The sequence below is a fragment of the Merops nubicus genome, unplaced genomic scaffold, assembly GCF_000691845.1.
Source record: "Merops nubicus isolate BGI_N331 unplaced genomic scaffold, ASM69184v1 scaffold2075, whole genome shotgun sequence".
Lineage (NCBI taxonomy): Eukaryota > Metazoa > Chordata > Aves > Coraciiformes > Meropidae > Merops > Merops nubicus.
Window position 1 is genome coordinate 23408 of NW_008607393.1, and position 18619 is coordinate 42026.

The 18619-nt window shown below is 37.8% G+C and overlaps 1 protein-coding gene across 1 annotated transcript in view; it reads left to right on the top strand.

Moving 5' to 3' along the window:
* NOL10 (nucleolar protein 10) overlaps window positions 1–17487 on the top strand; it is a gene marked incomplete at both ends in the record, with an annotated part of 40562 nt that extends 23075 nt beyond the window's left edge. Inside the window, 4 exons of the mRNA XM_008939908.1 lie at window positions 14836–14962; window positions 16552–16631; window positions 16739–16837; window positions 17398–17487. Coding sequence (XP_008938156.1) covers window positions 14836–14962; window positions 16552–16631; window positions 16739–16837; window positions 17398–17487 — 396 coding nt within the window. The remainder of the gene's footprint in view (window positions 1–14835; window positions 14963–16551; window positions 16632–16738; window positions 16838–17397) is intronic.
* Window positions 17488–18619: the final 1132 nt, after the last annotated feature.

Below are 18619 nucleotides of genomic sequence, written 5' to 3' on the forward strand. Positions count from 1 at the left end.
GTGGTCAAGGAGGATACTTAAAATCTCAAATGTATGCTGTGCCCTAGCCCTCTAGTTTATAAAGTAAGAAAAAAGTCTTCAGAAGATGAGATGCACAGAATTTGGAGCCTTTCAGAGTAGGAGTGCATATGTACACAGATGGATGCAGACAGACCCAACATCCTCTGTCCTTGATTGAAGTTGGCCAGACAGTGTAGGACTGTGCCCAGCCTAATATGCCCTGCCTCTCTCAGCAGGTTTTATTAGTGTGGGCACAGCACTGTGCTAACACAGCTACAGGACTTGTGAGCTAGAGCTGGCTCGTGTCTGGCCAGCTTGGAGTACGGTCTGACTGAGCTCATGTCTGACTGAATTATCTGTGTACATGTGCCCATTCTCTCCATTGTCAATGCCAAAGCTAAATTTCCATTGCAAAACCGAAAAAATTACTGTCTCTTGAACTTCAGGATTATAAAAGAGTTGACAAAGGGTATCATATAATGCCGTCTGTAAATGAAACGACACGCATCAGCTTTTCCTGCAGAATTTTCAACAAGATAGGTATGACATTTGAGTTTAGGAATGCATGAGAGAACTATGCCTTTCTTAAAGAAAAAATCGCCACAGTTATTTCCTTTGTGTGTACAGCTGTTAGTAGAGAGAAAGGAAGGTGATTTTTGGTTTACTAGCAAGAACAAGCAGATTTGCTTTTAAATGACAAGAACGTGCCTTATGCAGGTACACAGTGCAGAGAGTAAAAGCCAAATTGAATCTGACTGTTAAAATGAAGTGTTTGTTTTATATAGGTAACATCTTGAGCGCCTTCCTTACCTTAGAGACTTTGTTTTTATTTGCTTGGGCTTAATGAGGGCAAGTGCCTCTGACTGGAAGTGGGCTGTTTGCCAGAAGTTTAATAGTTAACTTGCAGTTTATGCAAACATTTGGAACCTACATCTTGCCAGCTGGCTTCCTGGTATATCACTTTGATGTGTGCCTCAGGAAAGTTGAAATGAAAGTTGTATGTGCCTTGGGATACTTTTCAGACTACTGACTCAGAAACGTAAGTTGAGTCAATAGTGCAACCGAGTCCTGGCCAGGGGAGTGAAGAGAAGAAGCTCCATTGACACATGGTGGTCCACTGGCTTGAGCTCTATGATGAGCTGGGTTCTTAAGTTTGGTTGAGGCTGTCAGCTTCCATGACACACAAGATGCTCTTTTCAGGTTGTACAGAAAACCCCTACCTGTTAGCTCCTGGATGGTCTAGGTAGAAAGCAAGGGGGCATAGGTGTTTTTGTTCTGTTTACTCCTGGTTACATGAACAAGTCTGATCTTAGCACAGACATTTCAAATAAGTCCCGTCTCCTTTATTGAACTTGAAACTTTGGGCTACATATACTGAAACTGAAACTTGCTCTATTCATTAGGCTGTTAAAAGAAGAGAGCAATTAAGCATGTAATTAATTGAGTGTAATATTCTGTGTTCTGGATATTTTTTTTTTCTTTCCTGCAGTCTTGGCAGAAAATTCCCTGTTGGGGCTAGAAGCAATGTACTTTTGGTGTAGAGAAGAAATTAAGCTATTTAAGAAAAAAGTAAATCCTGGAGCGTCTCTGGCTTCTTTTCAGGTGGTTTTGGAAAATCATTTGATATCTTAGCACTCGCCTAGTTCAGGGTTGTTGGAGTTATAAACTGGAAACGTTTCAAGGGCAAGTATTTCTTGCCCACTCAATGATTCAGTTTCTCCAAGAGTATCTTTATAATGGGTCTGGTTTCTGATACAATATCTGCTTTGGGTATGTGTATCTCTTGTTGCTAGAAATATTTATGAATTTTGTCTTTTTCAAATTGGGTGGCTTTTCAACTAAATCAGCCATTCCTGGTACTTTCTTTTCATACATGCTGACTTAAATTATTTAGTTTTTTCTTTTTTTAGGTCCTCTACTTGCCTGGTTTAATTTTTAATTTTTTTTATGTACTTCAAAAATACTAGTATTAAAAATGTTTTCCCTTAGGTTTAAAAAAAAACTAGAAAAAGTTAATTTTTCCTTTTTAGTTAACACTGAAATAACATAACCACAGATGAAGGCATCAGATTCTACTACTTTACATGTTTTTACTTAATGCACTGGATATTTGATGAAAGGAATCTGTAAAGGGAACATGTACTGAAGGCAATACAGGTGAGGGCAGTTTTTTTAGTACCTTAGTCACCCCATTTTATTTCTTTCTTGGTAGTAGTTTGATCAGTTCTGGATTGTAAATTAAGGATGAGCGTGCTTTGGTTTGATTGTACGTTTCCAGGTTACCTGCTTCTAACCCTACTTGTGACTGAATTGACCGAAGAGTTGTGTTCAGTTCACCCAGGCAGAAAAAGCATTTATGTGAAATAGGTTAAGAGTTTTCAGTCTGTCTGGTGGCAGTGCTGTCACTAGTTCTGTGCAAGGGGTTATGATCATCAAATATCTATCCTTTGTAATTTTTCTCTTTAAAAGATGTGAGGGGTTTCTCATGTGTGACACACTCCATACTTACCTCTGTGGTCATAGCCTTTTGGAATAATTTTGTCATTCTAAGACTTACTTTTTCATTCTTTCATTATTTTGGGATCTACTAATTCCTTTTTTCTCTCTTGGGCCCTTATGTGGGGGAGATATAATTAGAGAAAAACATCTCTGCACACCTTGCACTTCATGCCCTTAAGACCAATATTCTGTATAGCCAAAAGGGTTATGGGTGCTGTTAGACTTATGGCAATATCTTCCAAACTGATTTTTGGTTTCTTCATGGTAAAAGCTATGAAGCAAATGATACAATTATTTTTATTTTTGTAGCTGGCATTTTAGCACTATTAGAACAGATAAGTACTAGAGTGTGAGATTTTTATTTCTTTTAGGATGTTTTCATGTCTTCAAATTGTCAGTATTAGGTCATTCTGGATTAATGCTGCCTTCAGCTGTCATCTTGAAGTTCATGTGGTGAGGCTGTACTTTTTAGAAGACAGTTGTTCTTCAATACAGCCGTTACCTAAGAAGTTTGGGTAAAGTGGAAAGCAGCCATGAAACTGAATGCTGAATGAGTGTTAAGAGATTTTTTTTTTTTCTATCCCAGAACAATATACAGTGTAGAAAAACGTTTTGTTCCCTGGGAAGAGAAGAAATTGTAAAATAAAAATACAATAGTTATGACACAGAATGGGAAATGTTGATCTTATCCATAGTTTGCTCATTTTGAGAACTGTGAAATGACTGGAAAGCATGGTTGTTACGAAGTAGCATATAAGAGTTGTGCTTTGGGGCTGCCAGATGTTAAAAGAAAAAACTTTCCATTAATAAAAAGACGCTTGAATACATCTTTGACCTTTTAAGCTAGTTCTGAGTTTGGGTATATCCATCTTTCAAAACTGTGTTTTCTATCCAGACCAGTCTAATCCTTTACACAGAAGATTGTTCAAACAATACAAAAAGAATGTCTGGTGAATGATACATTACCTATCTCACAATATTTACAAGCAGAGGAAAAAAGTTGTTTATCTTCACAAACAGAAATGTGAGCTTCCTACTTTTAACCTAAACACTTTCAAACTGAAAAATAGCATGCTGGGCTTATTCCCAGCAAAGGATATCCTCCATTTCCCATGCACTGGCTGACAGACACTGTACCACTTATCACACGCATACATAGAAGGAAAACACCAATGTGTGATAATCAGGAAACAAATTCTAATCTTTCCGTAAAACTTGCAGATGTTTTTTGGTGCTGATGATGTAGTGGTTCAACATCATGTATAGATTATGAAGGTGTGTGATCTCTGCTTACTACTGTTGTGGATCATAGTATGATAGGAAGTGCCTCATTTTTTTACTAGAGAGCAGTATGTTGGCTAAGTCTGTACTTCTTTATAACTTACATCATACTCCTCACAGAGCAAAGGAGAAAACTCTTAGAAGCAGAAGTTTTACTGAATGATACCAAGTGATTGCTCTTCCCGTTGATAGTTATTGATGTTGTAACTTTTCCTAATCAGCTGGTAGTATGGGACCCTCTGTTCTTTGGTTCCTATTCTAAGTAAACTTCTTTTTAGTGGGGAGTGTGCTCCCTTTTTTAAGTGGTAGAAAATTTAGGCCTTGAGTGTCTGAAAGATTTTATTTCTTAAGTTGCACTTGTTCTTTCCTTTGAGGCATCTATTCTTCACATGGTTTCTGAGAATTTAGATATGCAGTTGCTCAACTTCAGCCAGAGAAGACAAGTAATCATAGGTAATGGAAAGATGTAATTGCTGGAAGGAAATTTTGTACTATACTATGGTGTATTAGCATGTAATAAGAACGTGTCTCTTTTAGCTTTTGAATCAGAAGAGACAAAGCACGTAATTTTCTCTGTCACAGTTTCAGCTAAGGATTTCATTATATTTGAAAGCAGAAGCAGGTGACTCCTGTGGCTTGACAGTACTGTCATCTTCTGTGCTATGCTCCGTAGTAGTCCAAATGTGTTGTGAGTTACAACTATTCTATATAAAAATAGTAGCAAAGTTTTGTGGAGTTAAGATTTCTGTCACACAAACCTGAGAGATAAATAAAGCCATCAAATATGTGAAAGATTTCAAATATATATCTGAAAAATGTTTCTTGTGCAAAGAAAATTATTCCGTACGTTACACAGAATTTCTTTTCTGTACCTTTATGCTCTGTAAAGGGTAGGTTGGTTTATGCTGAGGTTATCTTCATTATCTGTCTGGAGGAGTTGCATGTTCCCAACAAGTAGTTGCCTTTCCTTCTCTCTGTGTTGTCTGGCAGTAGTTGTATAACCTCAGAGCACAGTCTTCCTCCCAGGTTTGCAAAGAGCAATTCAGCTGCCATGGTGGGGAGTTATTAGAAGCTCACATGTTCCTAGATTTCCAGTAGTTTGTCAGTTATGGAAGGTAGATGTACAGCTGGATTTGCCATTACATTTATATCTATATCATCCCTCAAATTTTCCTAAGATTCAAGTCATGATCTGAACTCTACTACAGTAAGTTTTGTTTTCGTGATTGTAAAGTCTGTGTTATGCTACAATACTCCTTGACATCTTGCTTGTACTGAGAGCGCCCTATTGTTCCTGGCTGCTGAAAAGCATGAGAGGCAAGTCCACACACAGTGTGGCACTTGGGAATTTTTCCTGCCCCATCAGAGATCTGGAGAAGGGGACTTTGATGGGTCTTTGTATTTCTGGCTTGTTCTTTGTTTGTCTTACTTGTTAATTTTGATTGCAGTCAGAGACTATCGTGTACATACTAAAATCAATGCACGTGTTTCTCTTCTTGCAGTGCTTACAGGGGGCCTACAGCAGAGATGCAGAGGGACTCTAAATCAGGGGGTGTAGTGGGTAGACAAAGGTGTAAGGGTTTCAGACTGGAAGAGATTAGGTTTAAATTAGCAATCAAAAAGAAATCCTTTGCTATGAGAGTAGTGACACACTGGAGCAGGTTGCCTAGAGAATCTGTGGCTGCCCCCTCCCTGGAAGTATGCAAGGTCAGGCTGATGGGGCTTTGAGCAGCCTGATGTAGTAGAAAGTTCCCCCATGGCAGGGGAGTTGGAACTAGATAATCTTTAATGTCCCTTCCAATACAAATGATTTTATAATCTCTATGAATAGTGGAAGTTTTGTCCACTGATGGCCCATGCCCTTAATATTTGCAAGAAATGCTTTTATATTTTGTGAAACAGATTTCTGTGTTGGAACAGCAGGAGCTATGTGGAAGTTATCTCCTTGTGTAAGAAAAAGGCCAAGGCAGTTAGGAATTCTCCCACTGACCCTTTTCTTATCTCTCTCCCCTGCAGTCACAGTTGCAAATGCGGGAGACAGCCTTGTGAGGGATCTGTCCTTTGAAGAGCATCATGATAGGGTGGGGATTTTACTAGACTTCATATAAAATGTGGAGGTGTGTTTGTGAGGAGGGATGTGCTGATTCAATGACACTGAGTCACTGAACAGTGAATTGGCTTCTTGAAGGGTCTAACAAATACCAGAACCTATGCAAAGGAATTGGTAAAGCCACAGTCAGATGTGGTAGGGAATGAGAGATGTGAATGGCCCACTGTGGTTGCTGTCTTTTACTGTCAGCAAGGCAATAAACAGATGATCATACCTAATCTGTACTTGTTTTTCATGGATAAAGAAACGGACCATCAGCAGATGTTCACAGGCAAATAAGTGCTGTGAAGTGATCCTCAGCTGAACTTACTGCACAGTGTTTAAGTAACTTACCTAAGTGCCTCTATCATTATAGCAGATATTCTATGGAAGCTGCTATATTAGAATAAGAATAAAATTTTGGGAACTTTTAATTATTTTCCAGGTGGTATTTATGGGAAGGTGTTTGAAGCTGGTCATGCTTGTAACACATGCTTTGAGAAGTAACTCTCTTCTTACATCTTTGATCAGTTGACTTGATGTGAAAGTAGGAAGTTCTTGTAAATCATGTTTTTACTTATGACTTTGAATTGTCTCAGCTCCAATTGTCTGAAGACCTAAAATGTGTAGGGAGTCTGGTAAATAAGAAGATTCATAGAAATTGTGACGTGTTTAACTTCTGTGTACGTCAGAACATTGATGAAGGCATCAGACTCCTTAGTCTTGAATGTCACAGCTGGTAGGTTACAAATGACTTGTGAGAAGTGTCCCTTTTTCTTCCTATCTTTTGATTAAAAGAACTATTCTGTTAATCTTATTTAAAATTTTAAAGAATAGCTTTCTTTGATGAGAAATTGTTTGCTGTTCCTGTCTTGGAGGGCATTTTTTTTTTCCCAAAATTATGAGCAACAGGACCATTGCCTCCTTTGAAAGATGGTGGCTTCACCAAAAACACAGCAGTGAGAGCAGACCTGTGGCTGGTTAACTGGTTGTAATACCTGTCAGAGCAGAGAATAGAAAATTAAATTTAAAAAAAAAAAAAAAAAAAAAAAAAAAAAAAAAAAAAAAAAACCAACACTATAAACCTAAACTGCTTAGGATTAGAGAAAGTACTTACTATCTGATAACTACCAGGGCAGAAAGGTTTAGTATCTCATTCCTAGAAGATGTGTGCAAGTTCCTGCAGCGGGTTTTGTTTAACACTGGGAAGATCTTAAAAACAGCATTTCCTTTAACATGCTCTCCAAGGAGTAAAACCTCCAAATTGTTGATTTGGCAGCTTCTATAGCATAGTTAAAAGGTAGGAAAACTAACCTCTCTGATGAATGAATCTGCCAAAAATGTCTGGATGTGTTGGAGTTAGGATGAGGAAAGAGCCAATTTGTTGTATAGTTCAGCGAAATTTATGTGTGGGCTAAAACCCAAATGCAATGCTGTTGTCAGGAGTATGCTGAGGAGGAAGAATGTGCTGTCTTGGTCATAGTTCTACTCCAGTGAGTTACTTTGTGGATGTAAAAGCATCAAATGTACACCATATAATGTAGGGGTGAATGAAAGCATGAAAAATGAGATTATATGGGAGATGTGTTTGGAGTTGGTTCCACAAACTCATTTAATTTAGAGAATTAAGAAATTTTATTCAGTACATGAAATGGAATTGGACATGTGATTAACAGGGCACAGTTGGAGTTGATTGTAGAATGTTGACAGGGAGAAGCTAGATTAGAAAAGGAATGGCAGGATAAATTTCAGAATGACAAATTGTTTGGAGCTCACTGGTTGCTAAGGGAAGTACTAGATATGGGAACATAGCAGATAGAAACATAACAAGGTAAGGTGATCCTGATGCTCCTTTCTAGCACAGGCTAATCTCCCTGGCTTTCTGAAGAGAGCTTTCTCTCTTGGGCTGGATATGACTGAAGCCCTAGAGCATAGAAGCACCATTGGAGAGCTGCAGCTTTTCGTGTCTACAAGCTAGATGTAATCCATCTGATTTTTGAGAGTTATCAATAGCAGTTGATGTAACCTTGACTGCTAAACAAGGCACAGTGAGGTTTGTTCTTTATTCTCTTGCCTTTTCAATCCATATAGATGGAAACTTTTCAAAGTCACTATATATTGAGATCTAATTCTTAAAATTAGAACAAAACATTGAAAACGGTAGTCTTAAAATGAATAGTAATTAATTACTCATGTAATTGCGTTAATTAAACTTGGCTATGTAATTAGGGAGCTAATTATGTGTAAAATACAATTGCATATTTCAATCGCTGCCCACACCCTGGGGATCATCTATTTTTTGTTCTCCTCCCTCATTAGTCCTTCTGTAATCTCCTTTTCCTGTTATATGATGTGATTGAAACTGAGAATACGCATGTGCATTTGCTTTCTCCAGCAAGTGTCCTGTTAAAAGTTTAAAATGCTTTTTATTGTGCCATTTTATTTAAAAAAAAAAAAAATCCACAAAAAACAAACCCCCACACAAGAAAAATAAGATTTTATTATTATTCTTTGTGCCCTCCGAAGAATTATTTTTGGCTCTTACAGGTAAATATGTACATGAGATCACCGAGTCATATGGAGAAAACATTTAATTTAAAGAAATTATAATAGGAATCTGTCTTTGTTGAAGTGCTTTAACTTTGGGGGTTTTGTTTTGTTGTTTGTTATTTTGTTTTGGTTTTTTTTTTTTTCAAATGGGAACAGAGGATCGGAGGAGTTTTATTGGATCATGGAGTCCAGTCACATCTTATAACAAGCAATAAGACTGTGTGAACTTTTCCATGAATATGGCAGGTTTTATCTGAAAATTAGTTGTTTCCTCCCCTTTATCTCCATTAGAATCTGTTCAAGAGTCACATTCCTCTGATAGCTAGCTAACTTTTCCAATTGGCAGTGTCACTGTCATAACATTGCATGGTTTTGTTCTTATGCAAGCATTAATGTTTCAGAAATCATCCTGGCCACCTTTTGCTGCACTTGCTACAGTTTGCATTCATGTATCCTGAACATTATTGCCTAGAGTTGTATAAGGTGTCTCCACTGAGTAGTCAATGTTTCTATCCTGTGCTAATACAGCAGCCTTGTATGACTGTTGTGTTGTCCTGTGATCAGCTGGTATCATTTTTCCTATGCTATTCTTTAAAGAATCATAGAATGGAAGGGGTTGGGAGGGGCCTCTGCAGGTCATCTAGTCCAACTCTACTGCTAAGTAGGTTCACCTAGATCATGCTGCACAGAATTGTGCCCAGGCAGGTTTTGAGTATCTCTGGAGGAGGAGACCCCGTAACCTCTCTGGGCAGCCTGTTCCAGGGTTCTGTCACCCTCACAGTGGAGAATTTTTTCCTTATGTTTTGGTGTAATCTCCTGTGTTCTAGTTTGTGCCCTCTGCCCCTTGTGCTATCGCTGGGCACCACTGAAAAGAGACAGGCCCCATCCTCTTGACATCCATCCTTTTGATATTTCTAAGTACTGATAAGATCACCTCTCAGTCCTCTCTTCCCCAGGCTGAACAGACCAAAATGTCTCAGCCTTTCCTTGTAAGGGAGATGTTCCAGTCCCCATCTTTGTAGCCCTTCACTGGATTTTCTCCGCTAGCTGCCTGTCTCTTGAACTTGGGAGCTCAGAACTGGACACAGTAGTCCAGATACGGCCTCACTGCAGCAGAGTAGGGAGGGAGGAGAGCGTGCTGGACCTGCTGGTCACACTCAGCACACCCATTACGCTGCACTCAGTCCAGCTGGTAGTGGTAGGCTATCCGTTTCATCCAATTTCCAGCATATTAGTTTTGAGGGTAGTTTTTTTTCCCTTGAGAAATTTTGACACTTCTTGAGTGATAGTTTGTCATCAGCAGATTTTATTGACTTTTTCCTGCTGTATGTGGCAGTCATTACTGAAAATATTTAATAGGATAATCCTTGGAGTTTCACTTGTAACCTACTTCCTGTGCAGTAATAGCCCTGTCAGCATAAACTGTTTCTTGTTAGTCAGTTCCTATCTTGCCTTATGGTTATTAAAATTATTATGTTAGTAATTTTACACAATAGACTGTACCCAGAGCTCTGTTGAAGGCGTTAAAAATAAGCTGGTTTTGTCAGAATCAAAATTATTCAACTGATATAACAGTGAATGATTTAACTAGTACATTTTTGCTACTTGTTAAAGGCCTAACTTAAAGTCCATAGAATGTACCACAACAAACAATTTGAAGGGTTTTGAAAGATGATTTTACTTCTAAAATACATTATGAAAAACCAAAGATATGATGTATTTTCATGCTTATTTATTCTTAACTGTATTACTATGGCATGGCATGATACAACATTACAGTGTTAATTTTTGTGAAACTGTGAAGTTTCTGTGAAACTGCATGTTACTGTCCTGTATGGGCACGGCAGCTAGTGCTGCTGCTTTCCAAAGCCTCTGGAAGTGTTTTGTTGAATGATGTCCATGTATGTTAAGTTAGTCTTCTAGAGGGAATTCAGACAGTGTAAACTTTGCAAATTCTAGTTAATTATTTTCAAATTTGATTTATGCTGTCTGTGAACACCTTGCATATTTTTGATTGCTAAAATACACAAATGAAGGAGGAGTTTCTGCTGGTTGAGTTGCAGTATTATTTTGACATCTTACTTAGAACTGAAGACTTTATCACTGCCTTGTATGAAATCTTCCAGGGACTTATTATTTAACATCCTTAAAAATGGATTTTGGAACCTATTTGGGCTCCCTGAGAAGAAAAGAGCAGCTGTTCAGTTTCCTGAAGCCTTCAAACAGATACTTAAAAATACTCGCTATATGTGCATGCAAAGTAATTTAAGTTAAATCTTGTGACATCTGGCTCTGGAAGCTTCTACACATCCTGGCCTTTTAAAAAAAGTTTTTGAGCGTGTTTAATAAAAGGGCTCTGCAGAGCTGGCTGTCAAATAGTTGAATGGCATTTAAAAGTGTACAAGTGCTGCCTAGTGTTCCAGATTGAAGATAAGGAACATCTGTTGTGGGTTGGGAATAATTCCTACTCTGTCCTAGAGCTCATTAATTTCAGAGGAATTACAGACCGATGACAGGGTGATATTTTTCTACAGAAGTGCTCAGGAATTAGCCATAGCCATAAGTGCAGGGCATTGCAGAGCTGTACCATGCAAGATACATGTTGCTACAAGACTATTAAGTTAAACATTTTTTTAAGATGGAACACCAAAAAGTGGTTTCTCTAAAGTTATTTTACAACATTTAAAAAAATACTTTTCTGTCAACATTTTCTCTTCCTTTTATTGAACAGTTTGGCCTTCTACTTGATTCCCCTCAGTTGCATGCTACATTACTCATCATATTTTGTTTTCTGTGTCTAAAGTTTAAAAAAAAAAAGACATTCCAATGTGTACTAGCAAAAATTTGTCATTAGATGGCACGATACTAATAATTATGAAATCCACATCTTTACTTTTTGTGGCTTGATATGAGACATGAAGGGCAATGGTGAGATGAGATGTCTGTATGACCTGTGTAGCAGCAGGAAGCCCTCTGTGCTAAGCCTGGCTGCTTGGCTCACCCATGGGAAGGGGAGGAACACACTCCCTGGCTGCTCCTTGTCTCCTGCCCAAGTGTGACCCAGCCACCCCTCAGTGTGGTGGTGGGATGCCGTGGTGGTGGACCATGATAACTGTGTTCTGGTCACCTCAGGGGTGCTGTTTCCAGTCAGTTAAGGTAGAGAGCAGGGAGCAGCCCGCACAGCCTGTAGATGAGGCTCCTCTGTTGGCAGGCAAAAATATTTTCAAAGGCAGCCTTCTTGATTTTTACCAGCAATTGGCAGGAATTCTCTCAAGGAATGGTTATCCTGCTAAAAATAGAATAATAATGAAAATAGCAAAAATATTGGTTCTGTCACTGTTGATGATGATGTCTGGTTTTCCTATCTTAAGAAATATTTGAGTAAAAGCTGAGTGAAGATGTGCACTCATTTAATAATTTTTCCTATTACCTGTGTGCAACTTCTCTAAAACTTGTGGAGAAACCTATTTGATATATCATAAATATTGTAAAAATGAGACCTCTTAGTTCACTTATGTGCTATTACCTGCCTCAATAACACATTCTTATTCCTACTGTGAATTCTAGTGCATTTTTCTCTCTTAGATATGGTAGAACTGTACATTCCCAATCTAAATTGGCAAGTGTATTGATTAGCCTACCCACACTGCAGAGCTTTGCAGCTGTTTTGCTGGTTTGGTGGGGAGGGCACACCAGGCTGAGGTGATGCCAGTGCTGGGTGGCAGGAGCCCTGAGGGAACCCACCTCTGCTGCTGCACGCCCACTGCATGAAACCCGTGAGCAGGGAAGGACAGACAGATTTCACCTATCCGCCTGATCCCTGGTGAGCCAGCACAAGCCAGCCCTGAACTGCTGCACTTGTACCTGGGCACAGGAGTGGTGGAGCCTGCCATTTCAGGGTGTTCTTGGCACCATCCTGGGATGGCTGTCAGTGGACAGTGGATGACAGAGGAGCATTGAACTCTGCAGTTAAAATGCAGTGGCAAATAAATTCTGCGAAGATTTGTTATTGCAAGAGAAGGACATTTCTTGTTCATGTTTTTGTCGTTGTGACAGGTATTGTTTGTCTTTTCTATTTTTAAATTTCTTCCTCAGCTTTAAAAAATTTCCGTTTTAACGTACAAAGCAAAGCTCTTAAGGTGTCCTGGAATAGGTAGGCAAGTGGTTTCAGTCGGGTGGGAGAGAGGGAAATAAGGCAATAAAACATACACAGGCATCTCTGTAGGGTTTTCCTTTTTGACAGTTTACATGTGGAATTTGAATAATGGTTGGACTTTCTATTTTTTCCTGGTATTCTGCCACTGCTTTTTTCCCGTTAATTATCTCATTTCCCCCTCCTTGTTTTCTGTCATCTGATTGTCCAACTTGCTACACAGATTATAATGAGCAATTGGGTCTTTTAACTTTGTGTTTCATGGCACAGATTATGTGCCGTGAGAGGTTTGCTCTCAGCACTAGGCTTTGACTGCAGGGTTACTTGGAACAGTGAGTGGAGCTGCGACTGAAGAAGAGCAGATGAACTATTTTCCCTTATTTATGAGATTTCTGCTTTAGTTATTTGTTCAAAGATTTGCACCAGTCAGGACACCACTGGGGGGTTGTCCTAAGTGGTTGGAGTAGCTTGAGTTCTGATGAGTAACTTGTGCTTTGTAAGGCTTGAGTGGATAGTGCCATAGACATGGAGGTGATGAAAAAGGTTTATGGAAGTGATAGAGAGGTTTACATGATGTGTCAGCTAGATGGAATGAAGGGGAACTTTTTATTTAAAAGTAATGGACATGAGTTAAGGGTTCTCTGATCTCGTTCTTAATAATCTTCAATGGAGAAGTTTGTACATGGATTTCATTACAAGAGAAATTTCATTTGGTTACTAAGCAACTTGGTTTTTATAAGAAGGACAAATGTTTTAATCCAAAACAAAACTATAGATGAACTTTAAAGAAGATTTTTCCACCCCAATCATACTTTGATGGACTAGCAATGAAGCACAGATAACTGTTTTCTTGAATGGTATGAAACCCAGTGGTACCTCTGATATATGTAGACTGCTTTCTTATTAAAATAAGACTTTGACAATTTGATTTGAAGAAGCAGATTGGGGGAGATAACTGAAAAGTTTGGAATCTGGATGGAGACAAAAGCTTCTGCAATGTCTCCAAGAAATGAACATGAATGTTACATAGTGTTTAAGCTGAGTATTGATGGAGCAGATGTGGGAAGTCGGTTAATTCATTAAATAGGCAAAATCCTTCCTGTTAATGACATCTGAGGTCTTTCCTTGAAAGCTCTTACAATACAATTTTACTTTTTTTGTGCGTATAGTTCTTAAAAGGAAGACTTTTGAATGACTAGTAACACACTTCTTTATAAACTAACAGAATTATCTCATACTGTTACCACACTATCGTGCTAAAACAAGCTATATGTATTTTATATAGAGAGAGATATACATAATCACTTCTACTTATTTTCATGATGGAATAGGATCTTAAAATGTTGTCATTGAATCACAACCCTTCCTATGGTCATGTTGACTGTGGAGTTCTTAATGTGAATTTTTAGCACACAAATCAGAAGCCTCATGAAAAATGCTACTCCAGGAGTTAACTGGCCATTTCATGTTCTAAAATGTAATCTGATTTGCTCTAGAGAGAAAAATGTAGTGCTGGATTTTTCCATTCAGCTAACTCACCTACTTAAAATAATAGTGCTGGAACAGTTGAGTATGGCTGCATGCATCAAGAGAGAGAGGAATTTCAGTCAGAACAGTGGGAGGGAAGAGTGGAGGGAGCTAATTGTTAACTGGGGACTTTGGAGGAAGCTTATATGGAAAAGCACATTGATAGTGCAACATAATACTGTTCAAATAAATATTCTGCCGCATGGTGGAAATAAGGTGTTTCATATTTGCCATTATCTGTTCATGCAGTCTGGGTTTATACATTAATAAAAATACATTAAATACACCTGTGGTGTTTTAGTTAAAATAACTAGGGCAGAATAGGATTTAACATGACTGCATAGAGAACATAATGAGTTCAAGACCCAGCAGTCCTTTACAGATCAGTTTCTATCTAGGGCCATTAGTTCATAGTTTTATCTGTAATGTCTGGCTTTGAGTGTTTAATAAATAAATCGGATTTGGACCATTTGAAATGGTTAAACTTAAAACTTCTAGATTGTTACTCTCAAATAAATGACCTAAATTAATATAACGCTTACATAATCTATAGTAGTCCTTACTGGTAATGCAAACAATAGCTTTAATTCTGTTCTCTAACTGCTGTTACTCTTAGGGTTGGTTTGATTTCAGAGGGATTCATTTGTTATCCTGCTACAGCACAGTAGCCGAGAGCCTAACTGTGGGGTTTTTCTGTAAGAATATGAAATGTTTTAACTCTCTGCAATATCCACAGGTTTTAGGACCTGCCCCAAAATGGTGTTCCTTCTTGGACAACTTGACTGAAGAACTGGAAGAGAATCCAGAGAGCACAGTATATGATGATTACAAATTTGTTACCAGAAAAGACCTTGAAAATTTAGGTAAAACAAAAGAGTGTCCTCTTTAGCTGACTTCTTTGTTTAATTTTCTGTTGTGCACGCATGTAAGTTTTCTAATGACAATGTGACATATGAGGACTGTTAAAAATGCACTGGCAGTAATTCCCTCCAGTCTTCTTAGTTATTAGTATACCAGACTGATAGCTTTTTGTTCTTCTGTTTCCAACCAGTACAACACTAGACATTTGTGTTTCTCAGATTTTTATCCCAAGAATGTGGTTGATATTTGCTGATTTAACATCTAGTAACCTTTTTTTGTGTCTTCAGAGACTAAATGGGGAAGGCATAGGAAGAGAAGGTGGTTTAATTTTCAAAATATTTTTGAAGTGCTCAGGTAGTGTGTTGGAACTCAGAGAAGTATGTGCAGTCATTTCCAGAAAGTACAGATTGTTCTAGGGCTCGTAGAAGCATAGTTCCAAGGAGTCAGAATGCTGAAAATTACATAGCAGAGAGGGTAAGCATCCATCTCCCAAGATCCTTTTCCTGTCCTTTACATGTTTTGATTGCAGTTTAATTTACCTCTGAATATGGGAGTTGGGTTTCTCCTGGCAGGAGGCCATATAAGGAGGAGGTCATCCAAAGAACCTGCATCTTCAGCGTTAGAGTTCTAGAGTAGGTGTTCTGAATGTAGCCTGCAGACCTCTATCCCAATTGTAAGTGAATAAGGCAATACACAATTATCTGCACAGAGACTTGACTGGGAATACTTACTCTGCTTTCAATTCACTATAACTTAGTCAAGTTCACTTCCCTATAAATACAAGCTTTCAAATCAAGAACCAACTTAAGGATATTTTGTATTTCATACATCAGGGCTTCTTTGTATTACTAGCCATTAGCTGGAGTACTCCAATTTTGGAATAGGAGTTAATTTTTTTTTTTTTTTGGAGACAGATTTGGTTTCTGAGATGCACAGTGGTTTCTCATCTTTTTTTGATGTTGAGTTCTAGAAGAAGCTTCTTAATTTCTAAAGATTCAAGGACCATAAAGGATATTTTGCCATAAAAAGTTTTTCCTTTTCTCAGTCTTAGAATTGTGTGAAGTTACATGGAGGGAAAATCAGAGAACTCTTAAGTACTTTAATTCTTACTTAGGTTACAGCCTAGAGTGATGGTTTTATGGCATAATGTGGTATGATATTTTTGTCACCATGTTGATTCTTCAAAGATAGAGACCCAAGGCAAAACTCTTTAATTAAAAAATTCTCTATACCACACTAAAAAAGCGATTGTCAAGCATCTCTAGACTTTGATTAAAAAACCTCTCTAATTTTGCTTTGTAAACTTTTATGAAGCATAGTGCATATGGGCATTTATTAAAAGGTCACAGTAATGTTGTATTATGATAAGAAAAATGGATTTTGTTGCTCAGAGGAAGCTCAAATTTCTTGCTGGCCAAACTGATATTTTTTTCGTGGTTTTACTTAGTCTTGGTGTAATGGATGTGACTGTTAGATGTGTTGCATTGCTAGTGCTTGTTGGTCTTGAATTGGGTAAGCGAAATGCCTGTCTTGGAATAGAAGTTCTTTGTATATGAAAGCTCTTTGAAATCCTCTGTAACTTTTTTCCCAGGCCTTGCTCATCTCATTGGATCATCATTGCTCAGAGCATATATGCATGGCTTTTTCATGGACATCAGACTTTACCATAAGGTAAATAAGACAGATTGTTGTTGTTTTTTTTAGGTTTGTGGTTGTTTTTTTGTTTTCTCAAAATAACAGACTGGTCCTGTTTCTCTTCACTTCCTGCTTGTTCAAAGGCTAAAATGATGGCCAACCCCTTTGCCTATGAAGAATACAGAAGAGAGAAAATCAGACAGAAGATAGAAGAAACACGTGCACAGAGAGTTCAGCTAAAGGTAAAGCCTGTAAACAATGAGTATACTTCTGGGAAAAATATTCATAAAGAATAACATATTCTTAAGTATATCTCAGAGATGTAATGACCTAGGATTTGATTCTGTTTATCATGAGGCACACAAGGTAATTTATGGAGCTTTTTGAATGGAACTGTAAAACTCCCTTGTGTGTAATTCCCACATATGAGAGTCTGATACCAAACTGTATCAGAGCAGTTCCCATCACATGTGCCACTTGAGCAGATAGATAACCCACTGGTAAAACTTGTGGTCTCTGCTTCTGTCATTTAACTAAATTACTTAAGCCATTAAAGCATAATATTCTGGAATGAGACATAAAAATAGTATGGTGTTAATAACTAGTAAATAACTGCATTACAAGGCAGAAGTGATACATAAGTTCTGCTTAATTTTTCTCCAAGTGTTATTGCTTTACTAGTACCTACAGATATTTGGAACCAGTAAAGGAGCTTTTCTGCTCTTAACCACAGTTATGAATATAAAGCATGTAGGTGTTTGTATGTGTAAAAGAGTAATTTACTAATTGCTTCACTCTTTAGAAACTTCCAAAAGTCAATAAAGAGCTTGCACTCAAACTGATTGAAGAAGAAGGCGAAGAGCAACAGTTTACTAGAAAAAGGAAACAAAAGGTGAGCTTTTGTTTTGGAGACTTCTCTAACTGGGAGCACAGAAATAGTAATGCTTACAGTATTGATTTCTTTGCTGTTGTTGGGTTGGTTTTGTTGGTGTGTTGGTTTGGTTTTGGGTTTTTTTTTTTTCAATCTGGCCAGACACCATCAAAATTCCACTGTTTGTTTTTCTTAAATAGGTTAATCTAGTAGATGGCTTTAAGGTGAACTTCACTGTAGCTGCAGCACCAAAAAGGCCGTGTAGTAACTTAAAGCTTAAAATAATGAAATAGTCGCTGTGAAGATGATACAGGCTTCATAGGACTCCAGAAGCTAGCTAAATGCAGAGTCGATACTGAAGTTGCTTGAAAAAGACCTTTTGTTAGCAGTTGGAATTTTGGTGGAGACCATGACAAGATAGATTTTGTCTGTAAAACTGAAGATACAATTGCCTTTCGTTGTGTACAGTTAACTACATTTTCTAAAGAGAGCCAAAATGGTTTACTCTTACACAATAGGAATTCTTCCTGAAGCTTAAAATAATCCATTTTTATCCTAAGTGAAGTCTAAATGAAAAAATGAGTTAATGTTTAATATCAGGGGGAGGGTCTTTCTGTATGTAGCATTTCATAGACGGTCTTTCTCACAGGAATATGGCATTCATGAAAGGCAGGCACTAGCTTTGCCATCTAATGAAATCCTGTGTATTACAGTTAGCACAAAGTACGAACTCCTGAAAAAGTGGTGGGAAAACCTTAAATGCAGACTAAGCCAGTGTTATGATGGAAATACGAGTTCAGTCAAAGGCGTCTGATTTCTCTAGCAGCACATACAGCTTGTGTTAAGTGGAATAAAGAGAGTATACATAAAAATACATGTTCTGGTTATTTCCCTGAAATAGCATTGGATTCTTATGAAGAGATTTTATTTTAGACTTTGGGATTTAATTTTTGGTAATGTGACTGCAAGTCACACATTTGCAACAGTTTCTGTATATGAAACTTACACTTGTTTTCTGTATCTTTTTTTTTGTCCCCACTTCTTAGGCCACAATGGAAAATTTAATGCTGGGGTGGGATGAATGTGCTGGTATAAGTTTGGCAGTCTTGACAGATCAGCTTTTATAATTAAAATATATTAAAAAAAAAATATA